At 46.9% G+C, this 24,270-nt stretch overlaps 1 protein-coding gene across 3 annotated transcripts; it reads left to right on the forward strand.

The window, feature by feature from the left end:
- Positions 1 to 278: 278 nt before the first annotated feature.
- On the forward strand, positions 279 to 24,042 carry CDC42EP2 (CDC42 effector protein 2). Of its 3 annotated transcripts, none has more exons than XM_075939135.2 (3): positions 398 to 415; positions 1,590 to 1,711; positions 20,307 to 24,042. In XM_075939135.2, exon 3 carries the CDS (start codon positions 20,864 to 20,866, stop codon positions 21,575 to 21,577), a length of 714 nt encoding a protein of 237 aa, XP_075795250.1. In that variant the 5' UTR covers positions 398 to 415; positions 1,590 to 1,711; positions 20,307 to 20,863; the 3' UTR covers positions 21,578 to 24,042. The 3 variants fall into 3 exon arrangements, with proteins under 3 accessions (XP_006136649.2, XP_075795250.1, XP_089637283.1); XM_089781157.1 differs by lacking the exon at positions 398 to 415 and adding an exon at positions 10,960 to 11,100 and having other exon boundaries at positions 1,574 to 1,711; XM_006136587.5 differs by lacking the exon at positions 1,590 to 1,711 and having other exon boundaries at positions 279 to 415.
- Positions 24,043 to 24,270: the final 228 nt, after the last annotated feature.

A 24,270-nucleotide genomic window follows, 5' to 3' on the forward strand; every position in this document is an offset into this window, starting at 1 on the left:
ATCCGTCCCTGTGGACGCCGGGGGCACTGGTCATTCTAGGCATGCAGCTGACGCCGCCCTCTGAGAATGCGGGAAAGAGGAGGGCAAGTTTCCCCACTAAACAGTCCGCCCCCGTTTGCAGCCCTTTCTGGACGGGCAGCCCAAAGCCTCCCCTAGCGCGCTCCACGAATCAGTCTGCCCGCTCGCTGGGGCTGGCTCGTGCACTTGGCCCGGGGAGGAGTTTGCAGGCCGCTTCTCCGGCGGGCTGCAGTGCAGCTCTAGCATTGGCCCGCGCGGCAGCGCGGAGGGGGGGGGCAGCCCTTGGTGCGCTGGCTCGAGGAGCAGGGTGGGGAAGGAAGAGCCCGGCTGCCGCTCACTCGGTCGCTGGCTGCAGCTCGGAGCAGGAGTCCCCCCGCCAGCGCCGCCGGGGCAGAGGGTGAGCCGGGGTGGGGGGGGGGGGGGGTAGGGAGTGGCTGCGCGGGGCGGTCGGTGCTTGGCGGTGCCGCCTAACCCACCGCAGCAGTTTCACTTGCCAAGGAGCTCGAAGCTGGCGGAGAGTCGGGACTCCTGGGTTCTGCTCCCGAGGCGCGAGTCGGGTCAGGACGCTTGGGCTCCGGTCTCTCTCGTGAGAGGGGAGTGGGGTCGAGCGGTTAGAGCAGAGTGGGGCTGGGAGGCAGGACTCCTGGGTTCCTTTCCCGTCTGTGGGAGGCAGGACAGGCACTGCAATGGCTCCCTGGGGTGGGGGCGGGGGTGTGGTAGTGGCATATTTTCCTTTGCCTCAGTTTCCCTGTTTGTCATGGTGCGACCATGAGGCCCAGAATGTTTGAGCGTTGTTTCAGTACCTAGAAAGCGTCAGAGTCTTAGCTCTGGGGGCCAGGAGGGCAGCCTTTTCCTGCTCTGCAGGCTGGTCGCTGCTACCACTTTTCTTCCTTGTTGAAGGCAGCGGGCTTGGCACTGAAATGGGATCCCCTCCTGTCTCATTCCAGGGGATTTGATTCCAAGGGTGTGTGTGTGAAATCTGTAATCAGTAAAACTTGTGAAGTTGGCTCTTTGGGCTTGCAACAAGAGGGATGGGGGGAAATTAATGCTCTCACATTTTAAACCAAGCTGTGGGTGTCTGGAACTGCCTTTTACATTTGGAGCTGGACTTCAGGGTATCATTTACCCATCATCGTCTATATAAAGCTCTGCTGGTCCCCAGGAGGGTTTGTTTTACACCTATATTATATGTCTCCATCTAGCACTATCTACATCTGGCACCATCTACATCCAGCAACATGTCTTACATAATTTTAGAAACCAACTGTGAAGTTTATAATTAACTATCTTTAGAGTATCTTTGGCAAACTGAGATGCTTGAATAGATGTCATGTTCCAGATGAGGGGATAAAGGGCTGATTCTTACATTAGACCTCTTGACACCAGCAGAGCAATAAGAGCCTTGGGGTAAATGAGAAGCAGGCAGGGTATGGCGATAGCTGGGTAACCACACAGATGTTCCACTTAGTTCTTTCTATGTAAATCTAGAGTAATTCCATGGGACCCCATTTACTCTTTTGTTCCTGAGAGCAGAATCTAGCCCAATGTAAGAATATTGAAATTACCATCAGGTCCAGGATCCTGCCTCTACATTGCCCAGTTCCTGCTGCTTCAGGGGAAGATGCAAGAAATCTGTAGAAGACAAATATGAGGTTACTTGGCCCAAAGGGAAACTTCCATCTCACCCCAAAAGGTAGGTCAAAGTACCTGGATCAACCCAGACAGCTGTTTTTGTCATCTGCTCTTAAAAATCTGCAGTGGTGGAGATTCCTTAGTTTCCCTGGGTCATTTATTCCAATGCTTAACTAATGTGACAGGAAGTTTTTCCTAATGTCCAATTTAAACCACTCTTGCTGCCATTTAAGCCCACTACCTCTTTTAAAGTATTTGTTACATTATTATTTATATTTCAGTAGCAACTTGAGACCCTAACAGAGAATGGGATCCTACTGTGCCTGGCACTGTACAGACAGATATTGACCCTGCTCCAAAAAGTATACCATGTAAACCCACAGAGCAGATAAAAGGTGTTAGTGGAAACAGTGAACTGGCAAAGGGAGGGGAAGAGCCTAGAACCCATTTTTTCTGATGCTCAGCCACATCTTAGCCACTAACCTGCATTACTTTCTTCTTACAGGAGCTTCAGGGGGTAGCTGAGTTAGTTTGTTACAGAAGAAAACAACAAATGGTCTGGTAGCACTTTATAGACATGTTTTGTTAGTCTGTAAAATGCTACCAAACCATTTGTTGTTTTCTTCTTACAGTTAGACTCGTTTTATGGGTTCAGAAGTTTGGTCCTACCTTTACCTTCTTTAGTTTCCCCCGTGTTCTTGGATGATTCTCTCCTCTCCAACTGGCCAAGGCAAGGAGCAAGTTCAAATGCTGCACGGTGTCACTGGCGTTCTGTAACTTAGCCAGCAGCAGGTGCTTGCCATAGGAATACCTGCCACTAGCCTGACTTTGCACTGCCTGGCACCTAGATATCGCAGGTATGCTGGCACATTATTGGCTACTAACAAAGCTAATATCTTGGGCGTCCTGGAATAAAGAACTTCTTAAGGTTGGCCTTGCTCCCAAAGCCCATCTGCTTTGCTATGCCAATCCCTCCCCATCGCACTGTGCTGCTAGGCTAATATGGTCTCTCGTGGCATTTTTGTAACTGCAGGTTGAACCTCTCTAGTCCGGCACCTCTCTGTTCCGGCAGCATCCGTGATCTGGGATGATTTTAGTTAGCCCCGTGTTCACTTATCATGGGTGTGTGGCTAAGTTTCCCACGGTCCCATAAAGTTTGTTTACGGCCACCACAGTCCTGGCTTCCAGTGTTCTGTGCTGTTACTTAGCTCTAATTTACTCTTAAATGTCTTCTAGAGCCCAGTAAGCAGTGGAATTGTTGGTAATGCTGCTAGACAATATTGTCCTCTGATGATCAGGCAAATTCTCTGGTTTGGCACCAGTCAGATCGCAACGGTGCTGGACTAGAGAGGTTCAACCTGTAATGATCTGTCAGAGAAGGGTAGTTCTGAGTGCGTCACCCCTCTTGTGGGACTTGCACATACACTTTACTGCCTAGCTCCGTTGTGAGCTAGCTTAACTTGGAGTTAACTGCAGGGCAAGCCAGTGTAGGGAGGAGACAGAACAAGGGGAGGAGGGACTCCAGGGTGGAGAGTGCTAGAATGGGAAGTACCATGAGAGAAAGAATGTTCTTTTCAGACTGTTTTGCCACAGAGCTTTGTGTTCTGTTTTACAGGGTCAGGAAGAATAATTTTTGTTGGGGGGGGGGGACACAGGATTGGCTTTAGGCTTTTTTGGGGGATGGGTAATGTTATTGGATAAAACAGGGGATGGGGATGTAGGCTGTATTCACTCTACAGATAAATCTGTCTTGGGAATTTTTAAAACATTGCTCTTCAGGGCAAAAGTTTTCCCTGGAGCATTAAACAAATAGTTTTCAGTGGGTTGGGTGAGGGGAATGACCCTTCCCTGCCCTTGTAATGCAGAGACATATGTGGGGCTGGAAAGGTGAAACTTCTTTTAAGAAGATGATCCCTGACAGACACAGCCATCTAGTGGATGTATGGGAGAACCAGATGGATTCTCTGCTAAAGACTGTCCCTTAGCATGCTTCCAATCCAAACTCTCTGTGCTTATATTGTATTAGAAAACTAGCCAGCACGTGTCAGGGGGAAACAGGGGAATGTTTTAAGGTGCAGGTCAGTGGAGAATCTGGCCCTAGGAGTTGGAACTTCTGGCTAAGATCCCAGATCCTGATTTTGCTTATGCCAGTGTAAATCAGGAGCAGTTCCACTGAATTAATTGGTGTAACACTGGCTTTTCACCAGTGTATGTCAATAGACAAAGCTTTAGTCTCAAAAGCTAAAGATTGGGGGGGGGAGGAGGCTGATTCTCCCTTGTAAGCACATCATGGAGTCTTGATTTAACTCTTCTGCAGAGTGGGTGCAAAACTAGACTGCTAGGTGCCCCAGAATTCACCACTTTGTTAATCCTGTTCTATGTCTGTAATTTAACTGAAAATGGAGTCACATTGGCAAAAACCCAGGGTAATGCTGTGGCTAATCAGCCTGAGTGTGAATGAGTGGAAAGCTCTGATTTGGCTACTGGCTTACCTCCACTCTATACAGGTATCAATTACTATACAAACCACAGATGGGGTGGGGACTGGAAGTAAAACAGACTCAGGACAAGCACAGGACTGGGATTTAGGAGACCTGGGTGCTATTCCTGACTTTGCCCTGGCCTGCTCAGTGACTTTGAGGAAGTCCTTTTCCCCTCTGTGTGCCTTAGTTTCCCCTTCTGTCAGATAAGGATAATAATCCTGAGCTCTTTTGCAAAGTGCTCAGACCTACAGGTGACAAGAGCTATGGGTTATTATTAAAGATTCTGCAAATTAAGCTGTTCAATAACCCAAGAAATTTCTGTGATTTTTTTTGTTTTGTTTTGTTTAATTCCTATGCTAATAAATAAGCATTTCCTCTCAGTGTTTACAATGCCAACACTGGAGCACATGCCAAGGAATCAATCTCTTGCTATTGGTCCAGTCCCCCTGCTGCTGAAGGCCCTCATCCTGCAGTGGGATGGGATGAAGAAAATTGGGACAGTGTTGTAAACTCTTGGGAGTGGGCCTGTCTCAGTCCTTGTTTGATCAGCACTTAGCACAGGCTACGTCTAGACTGCAGGATTTTTGCTCAAGAAGCTTTTGTCAGAAGAGATCTTCCGCAAAAACTTCTTGCACAAGAGCGTGTCCACACTGCAAAAGCGCATTAAAAAAGCGATGCGCTTTTGCAAAAGAGAGCATCCAGACTGCATGGATGCTTTCTCGAAAGTAAGCACTGATTGGTATGCACAGAATGGCCACCAGGGCACCTGTGCGTTTTCCTCTTTCCTCTTCCCCATCCACACACGCCTGTTTGCGAAAGAACTCTTTCACAAAAAGGCTTCTTCCTCATAGAAAGAGGAATACCAATCGTGCAAAAACTCCTCTGTTCTTTCGATTCACTGTCAATTTACTGTCAAAAGAACGCGCTTACAGTGTGGACGCTCTGCGAGTTTTTGCGGCAAAACAGCTGTTTTTGCTGCAAAAACTCTGTAGTGTTGACGTAGCCGCAATGGGGTCCTGTTCCAAGGGGCAGCTGAAATACAAGTAATCCCTCACTCAGGCATGATGCTTTTTACCAGTAGATTTCCAAGTGCTTTACAAATCAGTTTCCCCACTTTACAGATGGGGAAACTAAGGCACAGAGAGGGGAAGTAACTTGTTCAGTGTCATCCAGCAAAGCGGTTGCAGAAGCAAGCACTGAATTCAGGACTCCTGGGTCCCAGCCCACTGTTCTAGCCACTAGATCATATTGTCACTCCCTTACTAAATGCTATTGAATTTTAGCTTAGCAGAACTCTTAGGAGGTAGGTAAAGGAAGTGCCTCAGCCACGGACATCCTGCTGACCGGGTGGCAGAGCCCAGAGTAGAATGCAGCTGTTCTGACTCCCAGCTCACAGCAGTGTTACACATCGACTTCAGAGATGTTAAGTCCTGATTTATCCTGATGTGAGAGCACTACTGGGCCCTCAATGCCTTAGCTGCAAAAGCGTCCTTCCTACCTGGTTTGTCATAAAAGTCTTGTGTTAAGAATCCTGCCTTGCCTTTATTTCTATGTCCAGTAGAATTAAGTGTCTGAATAGCTGGAATTGGACTGGTCTGAACTTTTCTTTTTATGTTCCATCTTTCTCCTGACACATACACCAGAGTATCATTTCATAGGTTTGGGGTGGAAACTCCTGGAATGTGATCAAGAAGATCTGGGTTCTGTTCCTAGCTCTGCCCTTACTTGCTTTGACATGTTCCTCTTGGTTTTCCTCCCACCTTTCATATGTCTTGCCTGTTTAGATTGTAAACTCTTTGGAATAGGGATTGTCTCTTAGTATGGCCAGTTCCACACTGAAACTTTTGCCAGTACAGTAATGATGGTTAGGGGTGTGATTTCCCTCCCCCCCCAGCTTATTTTGTTCAAGGAATTGGTGTAAACTATACCAGCAAAAGCATGTTTGCCAGTTTAAGCTGCATCTGCACTAGGTATGTTTGCTGGAATAAATGTATTTGCATCGCTGTCCTGGCAAACCTTTCCAAGTGTAGACGAGGCCTTCCTATCTGCGCAGTGCCTAGCACAATTATTATTTATATTACCAGAGAGCCCAGGAATACCCGTCATGGATTAGGCCCCTATTGTGCTAGGTGCTGTACAGATGGGACAGAAGTTGGTCCCCGCGCCAGTGAGCTTAGCTCTAATACGAGAGACAACAGATGGATACAGGCAGATGGGGAGGGAAACAAGGACACAATGTTGGTAGGCATGATAGATAGGCAGAGATCGCAGCATAATAGCAGCCTGGGGTCAAGTTGTTTGTAGGCCTCCCAGCAGAGGAGGGATTTGAAGTTGGATGGTGAGGTGGCTTTGTGCATGTTCATAGGGAGCTCCTCCCAAATGGGAGAGGCTGCATGGGAGAGAGCACAAAGGACCATGTTTGAAAATGTAACAAGTGGGCAATGCAGGCTTGGCTTGCACCGTGGGCCAATCAGAGGTGACCATTGACAGCTCAACAGCAGAGGAGACATGATAAACAGAGTGGGTGGGAGATTGATGGAGAAGTGCTGTGAAGGTGAACAGAAGCAGCTTATGCTTTATGCAGTGGGGGGATTCAAAGGGAGGGTTGAACTGGTTAAAGTGACAGGCTAGAAAAATTATTTTTGCAGCCACATCATTTCAAGCCAGGGGTCCCTAATTCCTTTTGGTTTCTTGGCAGTACAGTCATAAAAGCAGTTACCCATCATCTGTGATCTAGCCTGTGTTTGGTTTGTCCAGACTACGAGTCTCTGGTTCTTATTTACACTGCAGCCCCTTTACACCACTCTGCTAAAGTAAGGGCCCTAAAGTGGATGCAAAGGACCCTTTTACATGACCTGAGCCTTATTAGTGTAAATGAGAACTGGCTTGATCTGGCAGAGTTACATCATTGGGCGCTTTACCAATTATTTCAATGGACACAGCATCACAATACTAAGCACTGCCCCTTGAATAGCCAAAGTGCCATGTGCCTCAGCTCTCCCAGGGGAGGGCCTCTATCACAGGATGCCTTTGTTTTGGAGTCTGGGGGAGTGGTAGGCCATTGAATCCCTGATGGGAGGGGTTTCTATTAGCCTGTCAGAGCAGGTGCTGCAAGGAGCCGTTAAACTGAACCTCTAAGGCTTTGCCAAGAAGGAAGGACACAAAAGGGAAACTGTTCATCAGTAACAGGCACAAACAGGGCTAGGCTGCTATTTTTATAAAGAACAGGGCGTGGTGCACATTACAGAAAGGAATAGGCTGCCATTCACTGTGCAGGGCAGGAGGGGGTTACAGGGCTGCTCTGTTTTGTCACAATAGCCATTGAAATACAGAGTTCTAATCTGATCATGGTAAGATTCCCGGTGGAATCTTTAGAGGAGTTCCTTAGGCACCTTTAAAAATCCCATTCCATGACTGCCAAACATTTATATTTATCTCCTGGGTGCAAGCCATGTTGGGTGGCAGGTTTTCTTTCTGATATTATTATCCATAATAAAGCACTGCAGTTTTATACTCCCATTTCCCTGTCCGTAGTAAAACAGACTAGGATTGGTGACACTATGATAATAAATTAATACTTCTCTCTTAATCCATATGTCTCAGAGTGCATCGGTATCGTTCCAATTTTACAGGTAGGGAAACTGAGGCTCAGGGAGGGGCAGTCACTTGCCCAGGGTCACCCAGTAGGCCAGAGCCTGGAATTGAACTCAGGGTCCATCAGGCTCAGTCTTGCTGTAACGTCGTTGTACAGGCAGTCCCCGACTTACGTGGATCCGACTTATGTCGGATCCGCACTTACTAACGGGGCTTTTCTTGCCCCGGAACTCGCGGGCGGCGGGACCACCCAGACACGCAGTGGTCCCGCCACCGCGTCCTCTGGGGCGAGAAAAGCTGCTCCGGGTGTCCCTGGTCTGCTGGGGGGTCTCTGTGGCTTTGCTTGGGGTGTCCCTGGTCTGCTGGGAGGGGTCCCCAGCAGACCAGGGACACCTCGAGCAAAGCCACAGAGGCGGTGGGGTCCCGCGCCTCTGCGGCTTTGCTCCAGAGCAAAGCTTTGGAGGCGCGGGACCGCGCCGCATCTGCGGCTTTGCTCTGGGTGTCCCTGGTCTGCTGGGGTGGGGTGGGGAGGGCAGCTAGTGCGCCCCCCCAGCAGGCCAGGCTTTTGTTGTGGACGCCTGGGGTAGAGCAGCTGGGGTGCTGCCAGGTTGATCCTGAGGGGGACCTACCCGGCAGCGCCCCAGCTGTTCTGGCCCAGGCTCCAGATTCAGCCGCTGTTGAAATTGATCAGCGGCTGATTCCAGGAAGCTGGGGGAAGAGCAACTCTGCCTCGGGCTTCCTGTAGTCAGCCCCTGGTCAGTTTCAGCAGCAGTGGCTGAATCTGGAGCCAGTTCCGAGTTACGTACAAATTCAACTTAAGAACAAACCTATAGTCCCTATCTTGTACGTAACCCGGGGACTGCCTGTAATTGTACTGTGCTGCCAGTGGGAACCCAGAGTAGTAGCAGGAGGTGATTCGTTGTGTTGCATGTTCTAGTCCTTCTCCCCTTTCTATTGGGAGTCAGATCTCAGTGAGAAAAGCAACATTTTTGCTTAGCAAGTTGAGCGCCACAAAGCTTGTTTGTTACTGGGAGGAGGGGAGGTTTGGCACCACAGTGGCAGTCATGCTTCCGCGTTCCCAGTGGTGGCAGGAGCTGCGGGGGAAGCGGAGTGCACTGGGCAGGTGCATTCACTCCACTGTCCTCTGCTTCTAGGCTACTTCTACTCTACAGGCTTCTTGCACAAGAACTGTTTTGTGCAAGAGTTCTTGTGCAAAAGGTCTTCCACGAGCGTATCCACACTGCCATGTGCTTTTGCGCAGGAGTGTCCATGGCAGTGTGGACGCTCTCTTGTGCAAGAAAGCTCTGATGGCCATTTTAGCCATCGGGGTTTCTTGCGCAAGAAAATCATGTTGCCCATCCACACTGACTTCTTATGGAAGAACTCTTGCACAAGAGGGCTTATTCCTGGTGGGGAGAGGAATAACTCTTCCAGAAGAAGCCCTGTTTTCCGAAGCTGTACTGTAAATTTACTTGTGCAAGAACGCACGTGCAGTGTAGACACTCGGCAAGTTTTTGCGCAAGAACATTCTTGTGCAAAAAGCTTGCAGTGTAGACGTAGCCCTAGTGTATGTGGGAGTGAATGACTGCTCCTGCCGCATGGCGCCAGGACTCCCTCCCTGGGTGCTTTGGGACAGGGTGTCATGGGTGGGAGAGGGCAGAGTGATGGTGGGAAGAGGCAGAGCTTTGAGGGCTGGTAAAGGACAGGCTCCCCCAACCCTACCAGAAGTCTTGGGCTGGATTGTGCAATTGCTCCAGCTGGGATTGGCTTGCAGGTCAGGAGTTTGAGACCCCGGCTTAGAAAGACCTTTGCGTGTACACCTTTCCAGAGATCAGACTTATCCAGTATTAAAAATCAGCACTTATGAGGCCTGATGCTGATTTCACTTGTGGTGCTGCAAATCAGGAATAATAATAATAATAAAGTTGCTGGGGTGTAAAATTAGTGTGAGATCAGAATCAGGCACAGTATGTAACTCCATTGACTTCAAAATGGTCAAAATCAGGACTATCATGGGTTTTATTTTAAGGGGAAACTAAGGCCCACAAATGATTGGCTCCGCAGAAGGAAGTGTTCTCACAGCATCAGGCTGTCAGGGCTGTGCTTGGTCAGTGCCTCTACCACTAACTAGTTCAAGGAAAAGAGCTATCACTATACCTGGTGCCTGTGTCTACATTGGCACCCCTTTCCGGAAAAGGGATGCTAATGAGACATATCCCACGCGGCATTTGCATTTACATGGTTGCCGCTTTTTTCCGGCTCGGGGTTATGCCGGAGAAAAGTGCCAGTCTAGACGTGATTTTCCGGAAAATAAACCCTTTTCCGGAAGATCCCTTATTCCTACTTGAAAATAGGAATAAAGGATCTTCCAGAAAAGGGTTTATTTTCCGGAAAATCGCGTCTAAACTGGCGCTTTTCTCCAGCATAACCCCGAGCCGGAAAAAAGTGGCAGACATGTAAATGCAAATGCCGCGGGGGATATTTAAATCCCCCGCAGAATTTGCAATTGCGATGTGTCTCATTAGCATCCCTTTTCTGGAAAGGGGTGCCAATGTAGACACAGCCAATGTGTGGACAAGAGCTGCAACTGCTATAAATTGACATAGCTCCATTAAAGTTAATGCAGCTGTACTAACTGAGGATCTGTCCCAATACTTTTAAGGTATGAAAGTGAGGTTTTGGGGCAAACCTCTATTTTCAAAGAACTAGGGGTGGTGCTTCCTGCTCACTATGCTCACCAACCTCCCTGTCTTTGGGGGTAAGCATGCCTGGCTCTCCTCCCTGGCTACTCCCCCGCCCCCAGCCGCAGCTCTGGCCTCTCAGCCCTACTCTGTGGCCTCTACCTGGGCTCTTGCTCCCCCCTCACCCTCCCTCCAGCCACAGCCAGCCTTGGCCCCCTTGCCTCCCCCTCCCCAGCCACTCGCCCTCCCCCCTCCATCTGCAGCCAGCCCCGGCCTCCTCCCTGCCCTCCTCCCTTCCCCTGGTGTCACTTAAGAGCCCATCCCAAACAAAAAGAAAAAAATTTAAAAGCATACAAGTTAACACAAATATAGTATCTTCTGTTGAGATGGTTTCCCATCACCAGCCCAAAGCAATTTTATTCCTACCCTAATCCCTTTGAGGCTTTTTTTCCCATTGTTGTGGTTGTTTCTGTGGAATTTGATGGCTGAGATAGAGCCTGACCATTTTGTTCTAACGAGGAATTCACCTCTAACAACTTTTCCCATCTCAGTTTCCACCACTACGTTCTCAGATTCAGGGGATAGCCAAGCTGAAATTCTGTCCCCGATATCCATCAGGGCCATCTGAGAAGATAACTTCTGGGCTTACTCCTGGGATCCAACCGTGTTGTGACATCACTTCATTTATTTGGGTCAGTACTATGTATGGTCCCTCACAAAATGTATCCAGTGTAGGGCTTTTGTCCACCTTCCTTCAAGGATTGTGGAACCAGACTCATCTCCTCTTTTAAAAGTTTCTGTAAGTGCCTTTCTATCATAGAGCCTTTTCATTCTGTCAAATGCTAGCTTCAGACTTTCCCTAGCAAAGGTTTGAACCTTTGCAGGTTTGGGTTGTAGGGTTTCTGCCGAGTCCAGATAGTTCAAATCCCTTTGTTCATGGGCATCCGGGTGGCTTAGGCAAGGGAAAGCTCTGCCTTCCCAAACCACCAGCCACCCACACTCTGCTCCCAGAGAGCCTATTGTAGGCATTTTTGGGGCGGAGTGTTGCTGCCCCCAGAGCCTGGCCTCCTCATGCTTCTGGCTGGTAGGGTTACCAGCTAGCTTCAGAAAAATACCGGACACTCTTGATGTGGTGGGGGAAGGGACCAGCTGGGAGGGGAATGGAGCTGACCGGGGGGGGGGGCGGGAAGCAGAGCTGGGGGGGTGTCAGGGGCAGTGGGGCTGGCCGGGGACATTGGAGGGGCAGCCAGTGGGAAGCTGGGCTGGTAGGGAGGGGTTGGGGGGAGCAGGGTTGACCCGGGAGGAGAGCGGGGGGGGGGGGATAGAATCGGCCGGCAGGGAGTGGGACTGACCTGGGCACATGCAGATCCCAGGGCGCTGCCTGTCCCGTGTATGGTCCTGGTGATTCACAAGCGAGTCTGGATACGGCTCCACAATGCTCTTGAACAGCGCTCAGGAGCACAGACAGGGCTTCTCCTCCTCCCCAAAGCATTACTCCTACGTCAGACGCAACAGAGGCTCCCAGCGCCGATCGCGCCCCGCCTCCCAGCCACTCCCCCCGTCCCTGCCAGGCTTCTGTTGGGCGCCCAGCTGGAAAACCAGAAAATACTGGAAATTGCACGTCTGGTATTTTCTGAATTTTTTTACCGGACAGAGGGCGCAAAAACTGGTTGAATACCGGACACCTACAACCCTATTGGCTGGGGAGGCTGGAACCACCTCCTCCCATAGTGCTCTAGAAGCTGCGTTGCATGCATGCTCCTCTGCCCTCTCTTTCCTCTCTCTGGTGTTCCAGGGAGGCTGGGGAGCGCTCAGCAGAGTGGGTGGGGCTGTAGATGAGGCTGGCGGCCTGCCTTTGCTCACCCCAACTGTACCAACCATCCATGCCTTTGTTCCACTTCAAAAGCTCCATACAAGAGAGTGCTTTAGCATCTGCCAAAACATGAGGAGTGCTGGGGTACACATTGATGGCTGTTCTAAGGCCTTGTCGACTCTTGGATTGCCATCGTGGCTCAGCAGCAGCAGGTGGCAATATGAGTGTAGACACCACTAATGCTGATGGGAGAGTTTCTCCTGTTTGGTGTAGCTGGGGGTTGGGTTACTTAACTGCTCAGGGTATGCGTGGATTTTTCAAACCCTTAAGCGATACAGCTGGTTCAACCTGACTTTTCAGTGTAGACCAGGACTCAGTTATCAAAAGGAATGGAATATGCTGGTTCTAGTCCCTTTGATACTATTTTTTAAAGTTTGCCAGCTGACCTGTCCCTCAGACCTGCACAAAAAAACAAAAAAAACCCCCACTGTTGAAGCACTTTGGATTCAAAGTTTCTCCCTTGCTCTATGTGTAACTCACCCAAGCTTGCAGATCTGGAGAAGAAGTCATTCATTTGGACCCCTGCTATGGTCACTGTTACTTGATTTTTAATTGGGTAAGCCTTAGACCATTTGTGAAGTAGTCCATTAGCTAATAGCTACCAGGTATTGCTTGTCAGCCTCTGTCTCAGACAAAGTTTCCAAGAACAGCAGTGGCAATATACTCTGTTGGCATCCCCTCATGATACACTACAAAGGGGTTCTCCCTGTTTTAGGGGGGCCTTCTTCGCAACGCAAATGGCACATTTCTTGCACCAACTGTCTATATTTTGGCTGCTTTTAACCAACAGAACTTGTCCCTAGTTTGTCTAAGGTTTTTGCAACCCCAAAATTTCCTACAGTGGTAAGATCATGAGATAACCTTAGGACATTTTTTTTTCAAAGTATTGAGTTACCACGGGGTCTCCACTGCGGGCGGGGATGACGGACGGACGGACAACACACACAGGAGAAACTCTCCCATCACCTCCCCTTATGTTCCAGAGTACCTGAGTCGATGAGCGAGTGATCAGTGATCAATTTAGTGAGACTTTACTAGACCCTCTAAATCAACCTGTGAGGGATCAATTGCTGCAGTGTTGATCCTGTAAGTATTGATCTGCCTGAGACTAGAGAAAGGGAGGTCTTCCCATTCCCTTGAGCAGCTAATTCCTTTCTTTTCTTTTTGGAGCAATTAGCTGTGCAAGAGGCCTGTCTGGACAAGGCTTCGGCATTACCATACTTATGGCCAGGCCTCTGAATGATTGCGAAATTGTAGCATTGTAATTTCTCCAACCTCCTGGAAAGCTGTCCTTCAAAGATTCCTGAATCTAAAGAGCCCTTACAGGGAAACATGACATAATCTTCCTTCCACACAAATAGTAATGAACACATTTTATAGATGTAACCACTGCTAAGAGCTCCTTTTGTGTGGTGCAATAATTTCTCTCAGGAGAACTTGGACTTTTTACTAGATTAAACTACCACCCTTTCAAGTGTTTGTATTCTTGTATCAGAACTGCCCCCCAATCTGTAAGCACTACTGTTTGTTTCCAGAATGAAAGGGGTGTGAATCATGTCTGGGGCAAGAGTCTTAATCAACTCTGAAAATGCTACATCATACTCTGCTGACTAGTGAAGTGTTTTCCCTTTCTCACCCAAACTGTGCAGTGGTTTTGCAATAGTGGCAAACCCACAAATAACCCTGAGTAACAGGAGTAGAGCCCTGAGAAACCCAGAACATCTGAGAGCATCTTGGGAGCTAGCCAGCTCTATTCAGCTTGCGTTTTCTTTTTCCCAGGGGAAATTCCCTCCTTTCCCCCCTGCTAATTGTGTGCCTACTACAGATCACCACTTTTTGGAACAACTCACGCTACTTTGGGCTCAGTTTCAAATCGGCCTCCTTCAGCATATCACAGACTATGTGTAAATGTTTTAGTTCCTGATCAAATGTTTAAGCATTCACCAGAATATCATCTCAGTATAACAAGACAGGCTGAGAGGGCATCCATATGATGCATTCTCCATTAGCCACTCACTGCACAAACCGAAACCCACCACTTTCAATTGTTACAAGCCTTGTCCTGCTTTGAAAGCTACTTTCCCCTTCTCTTTTGGATCCACTGCCATGTGCCAATACTAGGTCCATCCCTAGGCAAGTGCAAGGTCTGGGACATACACACCCTCCATCCTCAGTCCAGCCTGCTTCTTCCCGCCCCCTTTTCCAAAGCCCCCTCCCTGGAGTGATGCAGCCCAGGGGACAAGCAGGGGGCCTGGCACCAGCAGCAGGGGTCAAGCCCACCCTGAGGCTCACTGCAGCAGCAGGAAAAGGAGCAACCCAGCCCCACTCTGCTCTGCTCCCCTGGCTTCCAGCTGCATCACTCCACTTCCTGCCATCAGTGAGTTCAGGGGGCGATCCCACCCCTTCTTGCAAGCCTGTCAGTGAGGAGCAGAACAGAACCATGGGGTGACCTGGGATCTCAGTGGCTTCCTCTGAGGGGCCGGTGTATAAATTCTCAGGTCTTGAGGGTTGCCGTTGAGCCCTTCATGGTATGCAGCCTTGAGTCTGTCTGCAGGCCAGGGCAGGGATTGTATTTTGGACTTCATGCAGGAGCCCAGAAATCTGAACCCAAGAGCTGCACCTCATGGTTATGGCCATAGCTATATACACCACCATGAAGATGCCATCCCAGGAGTCTCCATAGCTGACCTGATGGGTTCCACTAGCTGACCTTCCAACATTCATACATGTGGCATGCACACCCCTAGTTTGGAACTAAAAGTAAGCACTTGAAGAAGAAGAAGAAGAAAAAGCCCGTGTGCCATATGAGGAGAGATTAATAAAACTGGGACTTTTCACCTTAGAAAAAAGGAGATTAAGGGGAGGATATGATAGAGGTCTATAAAATCATGACTGGTGTGGAGAAAGTAAATAAGGAAAAGTTATTTACTTGCTCCATAACATAAGAACATGGGGTCACCAAATGAAATTAATAGGTAGCAGGTTTAAAATAAACAAAAAGAAGTATTTTTTCACATAACACACAGTCAACCTGTGGAACTGCTTGCCAGAGGATACTGTGAAGACCAGGTCTTTAATAAGATTAAAAAAACCAACTAGATACATTAATGGAGAATATTGGCTATTGGCCTCGATGGGCAGGAATCGTGCCCCTGCCTGTTTGTCAGAAGCTGGGAATGGGGGACGGGAGGGATTACTTGATGCTTACCTGTTCTGTTCATTCCCTCTGGGGCACCTGGCAATGGCCATTGTCAGAAGACAGGACACTGGGCTAGATGAACCTTTGATCTGACCCAGTATGGCCGTTCTTATGTTGTTTAATTTTCTGCAGTCCATACAGAATCTGGTGCTGCCATCTTTTCTTAATGAGAACTGTGGGTAAGCCCCATGACTGGTTGAAGGCTTGATATGCCTCCCATTCCTGATACATTTCTGTGATGGCCTGTAGTGCCTCTTCCCTTTTAGCTACTGGTAACCGGTGCGGCTGTTTTCATGGGTTGGTTTTTCCCGGTATCATGGGCAAACCCTCAGCCCCGCCTCTTCCTCTCAAGACCTGCCTCTGCCACCCATGGCCCCCGTGGGAGCCAACCCCCATTGTAGAGGCAACTCCCCAAGCATGGGTGGCCTGAACCCTCCCCCCCACAATCAGAGAATCAGGAGGGCAGGCAGGAGGTCCAGCTCCAGCATTCCTGGCTTCAGAGCATGGGGATGGCTGGCAGAGCTGAATGGGCGGGGGGGCAATCTAGTAGTTTGGGAAGGCATTGGGAAGACATACTAACGTGACGGGAGAGTGCTCTCCTCCACGTCTACCTTCGTCAGAGAGAGAAACTATGTTGACGACAGAGCATCTCCCATTGACCTACTGCAGTGTGGACACCGCTGTAAGCCAATCTAAGTTATATCAACTTCAGTCACGTAACTTATGTAACTGAACTGGTGTAACTTAGATCGACTTCAATGTTCGTGTAGACCAGCCCTTAGGTTGTTCTGCTGTTCCATGGTGCTGGAACGTGTCCAGCTCTGGGAGCTCACATTAGCCCTTGTTGTTTTCCTTTCTAACATTATTTACCAGATACCCAGCTCACATTTTGCAGCTGCAGTGCTTTTTCTCACTATTTGCTGTTTGCCAGAGACCTTAAGCAAAGGAAATGGGGTCAGTTCTTGTTTCAGATTTACAAGAACTATAGGAGCTAAGATTCCCTTGAAAATACACATCATGGATCCCATGCCCACTCAATAGCCAAACTCCTGTTGTTATTGTTTAGCTGCCCAGATCTAAACAAAAACTAGGGCTGATCTTTGTACCCCCAGCTTTTCCCCTTCAGCTTAGTGCACCACCATTTCTCAAATTTAGGAGAAGGTCTTTCACTGCACTTGTGACATTCTGTTTTGGCCTTCCTTACATTGATAACATTCCTTTTTTGTGGCCGGTTTTGTTACAGTACCAGAACTTAACAAATTGTTTTCCTTTAACCTTTTAAATTCTTGCCAGTTTCCCATGTACACATTAGATTTATTATTTATCTAATAATTTAATAAGGTCATGATCCAGGTGAGAATCCCCTTTTCCATCATATATATTACATACAGAATTGTGTATACAGGGCTCAAGATCACCAGCTTCCATCTTCCTCACTAATAGCTGCTTCATCTTCAAAATTCAAGTTCTGTAGCAAATTCCAAAGCCTGTCAGAATGTCTTTGACCTTTTGCCGATATTGATCAGCATCTCAGGATCCAGCTGAGTATCTGCACATTGATCCATTGCCCATCTGTACTAGAAGGCCTTTGTGGTATCTGGATATGCCAGGACCATACGTTTTTTAGCTACTCTGCTAGATCAAGTGGGGAGTCTCCCCCCCCTCCTTTTTTAAAAAGATCTTAGCTGTGCCCTGGCTTGCTCAGATTGACAACTGACTCCAAACTGCATGTCAAGGGCCTGTACCATGTCTGCATTAAGGATGTTAAAAAGCAGTTAATTAGGTAACCATGTAACCATTAAAAAAATGGAGTGGTTATATGCTGCGGGCTCTGGAGTATAAAGCTTGTACTGCAGAGCCTGCAGTGCAGCCAGCTCCCTGGGAAGCCCACAGCACAGGATGGCAGCTGGCTCCCTGGCAGCTGGTGTGCGCCAGAAGCCAGCTTTTAAGACAGCTCCTGGCATGCACCAGCTCCTGCCTGCTCCCAGCGAGCTGGCTGCTGCTACCTCTGTATCAGAGGCAGCAGTGCGGGGCAGCAACTGACTCCGGCCTGCTGCCCCACTCTGGGTGAAGCCTGCCTCCTGGTGAGCCGGGTGCCGCTCCATGCACAACAGCATGGATTGGCAGCTGGCTGTCTGAGAGCTGGTGCATGCCTGGAGCCAGCGTTTAATCTGGTTCCTTTTAATCTGTACTGGCTCCCAGGGAGTTGGCTGCTGCCACACACTGTGGACTCTTGATAGAGAACCAGGAGCACAGAGTGGCAGCTGGCTCCCCTGGAGGGGGGCCGGGAACTTAGGTATAACCATGATGGTAACTGATACACTCATGCGTCTCAGTTAACTAACTGCTTGAACGGTTACACTATTACATCTCTAGTCTGGATAACTCCAGCTCTTTTCTGGGAGTAAGTTCTACAGCACAATCAGAGCTGGCCCACTCCACTTAGATGTGAATAACTCTCCTTTCTGTCCATCTCACAGCACGGGTGTGAGGTAAAATGTTAGAATGAGACCCAGGAGTTTTTTCCTAAAAGATGTCAGACTTTTGCATCACTGGAGCTGGTCCCTCTGGGGCTTTGTGGTATACAAACAGGGTTAGCCGCACACACTTTCAGTTGCTCCTGTAGGCTCTCTGACTTCTTCATTTTTTCTGTTTTGCCTTCCTCCCACCCATGCCCAAAGAATCAGCCAAAAGCCATGGGATGGATCTATATACTTTTTGTCTTTAAATGGAGGTTTTAATTCAATCTATAACAAAGTTCCACCCAGCTCATAACAGAGCTAATACTTGAAATGGTACCGCAAGAAGAGCTGCCCTCAAGAGAATCCTGCTTAATTAATTTAGCAGTCTGACATTTAAACCCATTCTGACTTGAGTTTTTAACAAAATTGATATGCTTTGGCGACTCCCCCTCTCATTACTACACATCACATGGCTTCCCACTCTACCTTTGGCACAAAGGTTTTTTTAAAAAAGTGGTTTTGTGGAGACAGTTTTTGGGGCTTTAAAGTCGAACGTAAAACAAACTCCTGGAGTCCAAACAGAGCTTTCTGCTGATTGCCTTGCATTTGTTTTTAAGTGGCTGGGAATGGAACACTGCAAATGTGGTTCACTTTGGAATGTTAAATGACTCGCTTGCAAAATTCATCATGGCTTGGGATTGTCTGGAGGAGGAAGAACTGGCCTACAGTGTCAGTACAGCTTGGCAGACGCTCTTTTTTTCTTCCCAGAAGTGCTGAGTCTACTGAGCATTGCAAAGAGGTCTGCTTGCTCTGAATAATTGTGTGTTTGACTGGAGTGTAAATAGGCCTGTGGTCAATAGTATTTTATGTTTCCTCAGTTGTTTTCATTATGGTAGTGCTGAGAGGCCTCAGCTAAAAGAGCAGAGGCTTATTGTGCAATGCGCTGTTGTAGGCTTGCAGCAATAGGTGGTCCCTTCCTTAAAGAGCTCATAATATTTTGTTCTCAAAGAGCTTTACATACATGAGCTATTTAACCTGCCCAGCCCTCCTCTGACTTAGGGCAGTGTTGTCATTTCTATTTTATCGTTCAGGGAGGCTAACACACGGAGAGGTGAAGAGACTTGTCCAGCGTCATGTAGGAAATCAGTAGTGGAGCCAAGAATCCAGGAATTCTTGTAGTGGTATTGAAAGAAAGGCATAAGTGGGACCAGTAATTGGTTAGTTGTCACTCATCCATCCCAACGATGGATGAGGAGTCGGGAAGCTTTTTGAAATACAGGAACATAAAATTGTTTATATTGGGTCAGTCCAATTAATCCATCCAACTCAATATTCCCCCATTTCATTCTGTATCAGACCAATGGGCCTACATAGTCCAGTATCCTCAACTCCTCCCATTAGATTAATAATCCATCTAGCATGGTACTTCCACCACTTTGCTATGTCAGCTCAGACCAATGACCAAATAGTATCCAGTACCAGTCCAGATGCATCAGAGAAAGTTGTAAATTCTACCTGATGGGCAATTCTGCAGAAGCATACTTATGGGAGAAGGGTGAGATTTTCAAAAGCATTAATGTGGAAGTTCCGAAAACACTTAGGCACGTTGGAAAATTTCACTTGATGTTTCTTCCTAACCCCAGGCACTTAGTGATTGTTTAAGACATGAAGTTTGGTCTGATTTACAATTATTAATCTTCTCAACATAACTATGGATTATATTCTTTGTTCACGTGTCTCTCGTTCACTCGCTTTTTTTTTTTTTTTTTTTTGGTGTCCTCCTGATCTCTGTGACTCATTCGTACACATTGGCTTGTGGAACTCGGTGCCAATCATGGAAAAGCAGAATTAATTTCAAAAGCAATGATCATTTTAAAGGTTACTACCAGGTGAACCTTTCTTGTCTGGGACTCTCTGGTGGGGCAACATTCATGGTCCAGCAGAACCATGGAAGTTGCTGGGCCAAAGAGCCTCTGGACCAGAAAGCCCTAGGAGCCCAGAAGCCTGGGCAGCCCCTGGGGGCAGCAGAGTCCCACTGCCCCAGCAGTCCCAGGACTGCGAGGGAGCAGCAGTGCCCCAGTGACCCCAGCAGCCCTGGGGTGAGGCTGAGGCAGCTCTCCAGGCCCAGGGGCAGCAGAACCCCAATGGCCCCAGCAGTTGTGTGGCTGGGGGTAGGGGATTCCTCTGCTGATGGACCCAGGGGGAGCCTGGAATTGACCTCCATTGGTCAGGTCCCTAGGGTGCCAGACCAGGGAGGTCCAACCTGGAAATAGTTACTGAACTTCTCCAGTGTAATTAAAATGACTGATCTTGACTAAGATTAAAAACCAATTGCTAACTTTTTTATCAATCTGTTTCATACAGTGTTTGACTGGAAGTGTAGAACCTGGCTTACGAAGGGTGGAGACAGGGAATGATCATACTCGGCTGCTGAGCTGACAGTTTTCATCTTCAAGAAAAGCTAGATCAGAACAAATTGACTGAGTGAAGATGTGTGTTCCTAATCTTCGCCTTCATTGGGAACATGTCACTTGTCCAACTTTTTAATGCCTCTCCATTCATTCTCATCAAAGATAAATCTTCTTGGATGTAATACATTTTGTTGATTCCAACTTTCCTGAAAAGTTATGGATGATCTGTGGATTTGTGGATAATCTCCCAGGAGACATCACACGTGCCTGGAATGAATGACCTGGGTCATTCTGTTACCTGTGACATCTCCAACAAATTTTAGAAAGAGAAATTATGAGTGGCTGGAATTAATTTCCTGAAGCATTTTGACAGTGAGAACTTTTCTCTTACATGTTACTGCTCAATTTCCAAACATCTTTTTATAAAAAATGGCAGAAAACATTTAGATTATTTTTAAGACTGTTTTTTAGGATCCAAAACGATCCTGAGGGTTTATTTTAATTGCCAAGATGTCCACTAAGGTCCCGATCTACTTGAAGAGAGGCAGTCGGAAGGGCAAGAAGGAAAAGCTCCGAGACATCCTTTCTTCTGATATGATCAGCCCCCCCTTGGGTGACTTCAGACACACTATTCACATAGGGAGTGGTGGAGAGAATGATATGTTTGGGGATATTTCTTTCTTGCAAGGGAAGTTCCACCTTCTACCGAGGACTGAAGGTAGCCTAGATTCTGACAGGGGTAGCCACTGTGCAGTGCCATTTGAGTTCTCAAGAACTGCTACGATCTCTGGTCATGAGCAACCACTGTCTGAAACGCCCTCTCCCCTTCTAAAGAATGCCATCTCGCTGCCTGTCATTGGTGGTCCACAGGCTCTGATGCTACCCTCTACCCAGGCTCCACCAAAGCCTCCAAGGCTACACCTTGATGACAAATTTCAACCAGCGCTGCAAGGCAAGGAAGCTATGGCAGAACTGACTTCATCCAAGGACAACAGGACTTCTGAGCCTGCCCCTCATCGCTGCAGCCCCAATGAGCTGCTTGCTCAGAATGGGTTTGCTGAAGAAAAAAATAAAGATGAGCCCTTTATGTCCCATGCTGGTTCCCTGCTCTCCCTCCATGTGGATCTGGGGCCTTCTATCTTGGAGGATGTGCTTCAGGTCATGGATAAACACCAAGCTGGAAAAGCGATACAAGATTCTGGAAGGCAAGAAATCCTGACATGAAAATTAAAGGGACTTCGATGGGAGAAGGACTTTAAAATGTAGAGGTTTTGTAGATAAGATTTTTCCCCAAGGGGAATATGGTTAACTGGGCCAGCTTGAATTTAGTGAAATTTATCCTGTGTGGAATCCCAATTGTGGATCTAAGGTATTAAGCTTTTAGGAGTGTGTTGCTTACTTTCCCCAATGCCTATCATGCCAACATTTTTAATGTTGCTTCTTGCAGGCCTTTGAATGCTGCTCAGTACTGAAAAATGTATGAAGCCAAGATAAGTTCAGCAGCAGCAATAAATTGTGGTGTAGCAATAAGAACTTTTAACTTTACTGATATGAGTAAATTGTAAGGGATATTACTTTTTTTAAAAAAGCACTGTCATTTTAAACTATTTGTACTTGGTGTGATGTGAATGATATGGGGGAATATCAAGATATTAATTCAAAAGGATCCTGATTCTGACTGTACGAGAGACTATTTTACATAGAACTTTGTCAAAGTAGATCCTGTGAGAGATGCCATATTGCTGAGGTCCTTATTTAAAGGGAAAAAAAGCAGATTGGAATATAACCACATATACTTTGGGAATTTCTCATTAGCACTGTAATCAAGAATCACAGTTCACATTAGTCATGTAACTCGCTCACTGATGTAGTACAACTCAATCAAGTTGACCCATGCTATTCTAAATCAAATTGTCTTCCTATTTGTATTTACTGTTTTAAAACTTGATCACTTGCTGTTTGCCAGATAACCTGAATTTTCAAATGGATTGTAAGCAACTTTTATAACCTCTATATTGGATTTTTTTTTAAATCTGCCATCTTATTAGTAAAGTAACTAGGAAAAAATTCATTGGGCTTTTACGATGATCCTTCTTTATAAAAAAGTTAGAGAACAGATTAGAAAATTGTAAATTTTAGCAGACATAAGCATAACTAGATTCAATGGTTGGAAGTTGAAGTCATCACACTCCAAGCTGGAAATAAGATGAAACTTTTCTACAGCAAGGATAATTAACCACTGGAACAAATTACCAAGGGATGTGGTGAATTCTCCATCACTTGGAGTCTTTAAACTGAGACACTCTAATTCAACCACAAATTTTTAAGCTTGATGCAGGAATTTGTGGGGATGTGTTTTGGCTTGTATTATGCAAGATAATGGTCCCTTCTGGCCTTTAAAATTGATGGTAATCTAAATTATACTGGCATTAGAACTGCAAAAATAATCAAGACAACAGATGATTCCATTTGCTCAAGTGGGTCTTATTTTCAAAGTTGCCTAAAAGATTTGGACTTCTAATTCCTATTAAAATTTCTTAGGTGGTTTTAAAATGTCAGCTCTTCTCTTATAGTGTTTGTTTGTTTGTTTATAATATTTTAGGTAGGAACTACAGTCTCAGTACTTCTGTATCTCTCATCACTAACTAGTGGACTTTATCCTAGTAGCATCCCTGTGATGTAGGGAAGTATTGTCCTCATTTTATACCTGGCGGAACTGAGGCAAAGGATAGATCAATGAGCAGATTTTTAAAGGCATTTAGGCTCCTTGGGCATGATCACACAGGTAATCCAGGGCTAAACCAGGAATTGAACCTAACTCTCTAGAGTTCCAGTTTTATAATCATTCTTTCACTCAATCAAATATCAAGGCCCTATGGTACTAGGCACTAAACAGATATTTTAATACAGAAGACCACTTCTGCCTCCACCATTTTACAATGTAAATACTGGATAGGACTGAGTGGGTAGAAACAATGAGTGAATAATAAAAGAAACAGCATGTAGCAAAGAAATAGTAGCCTCCAATTGTCTCTGTCGCAACCAGTATCAGACAAGAATGATTTGTAGGTGTCATGGCAGAGATAGGCTATAAAGGAGGGACTTAATAGACTGCTCAGCTGACTCTATGGAATAATTGAACTAACAATATGGGATAATTCAGACTTGCGTAGTTTTTTGGTTTAGGATTTTAAAAAGAGCCTACTGGAGTTAGAAACCCAGATCCCTCTGAAATTAAATAGGAATTGGGTGCCTGACTCCCTTAAAATCCTTTCAAATGTCCAGATTTGGGGTATGAGGCTATGAGCGAGGACATATTATAAGCACCTATTAGACCCCTTAGGCTCCAAGGTTCTATTCCCATCTCTGAGAGGTCAATGTAGTTTAATGCTTAGGAAAAGGAAACTGGGAGTCAGGACTCTTGAGTTTTCCTCCTAGCTCTGAGAGGGAGGGGGGATGTCGTGTGCTTAGAACAGCAGTGAGGACCAGAACTCAGAGCTGTTCCTAGCTCTACCACTGATTTACTATGTGATCTTGAGCAAATCACAGCTCTCACTTCCCCGGTTTCTCTATCTATAAAATACTGTATGGATAAATATACCTTCCCTGCATCACACAAATATCAAGGAAGTGGGTCTGGCCCACGAAAGCTCATCATCTAATAAACCATCTTGTTAGTCTTTAAAGTGCTCCATTGTCCTGCATTTTGCTTCAACTACCCCAGACTAACACGGCTACATTTCTATCACAAATATCAAGGTTTGATATATGTAAAAAATATAAGACCCTGCTGACTTAAAGGCAGTAATTAAGTTCAAAGCAGCATCATTCACAGACATTTCTGGCAGCTTCAGTTCACAGTTAAGTTGTGCCCAGACTTAAGCAATTAATGCACTGACCTTCTGTTCCTCCCCACC

The sequence above is a fragment of the Pelodiscus sinensis genome, chromosome 11, assembly GCF_052426305.1.
Source record: "Pelodiscus sinensis isolate ZL-2025 chromosome 11, ASM5242630v1, whole genome shotgun sequence".
Classification (NCBI taxonomy): domain Eukaryota; kingdom Metazoa; phylum Chordata; order Testudines; family Trionychidae; genus Pelodiscus; species Pelodiscus sinensis.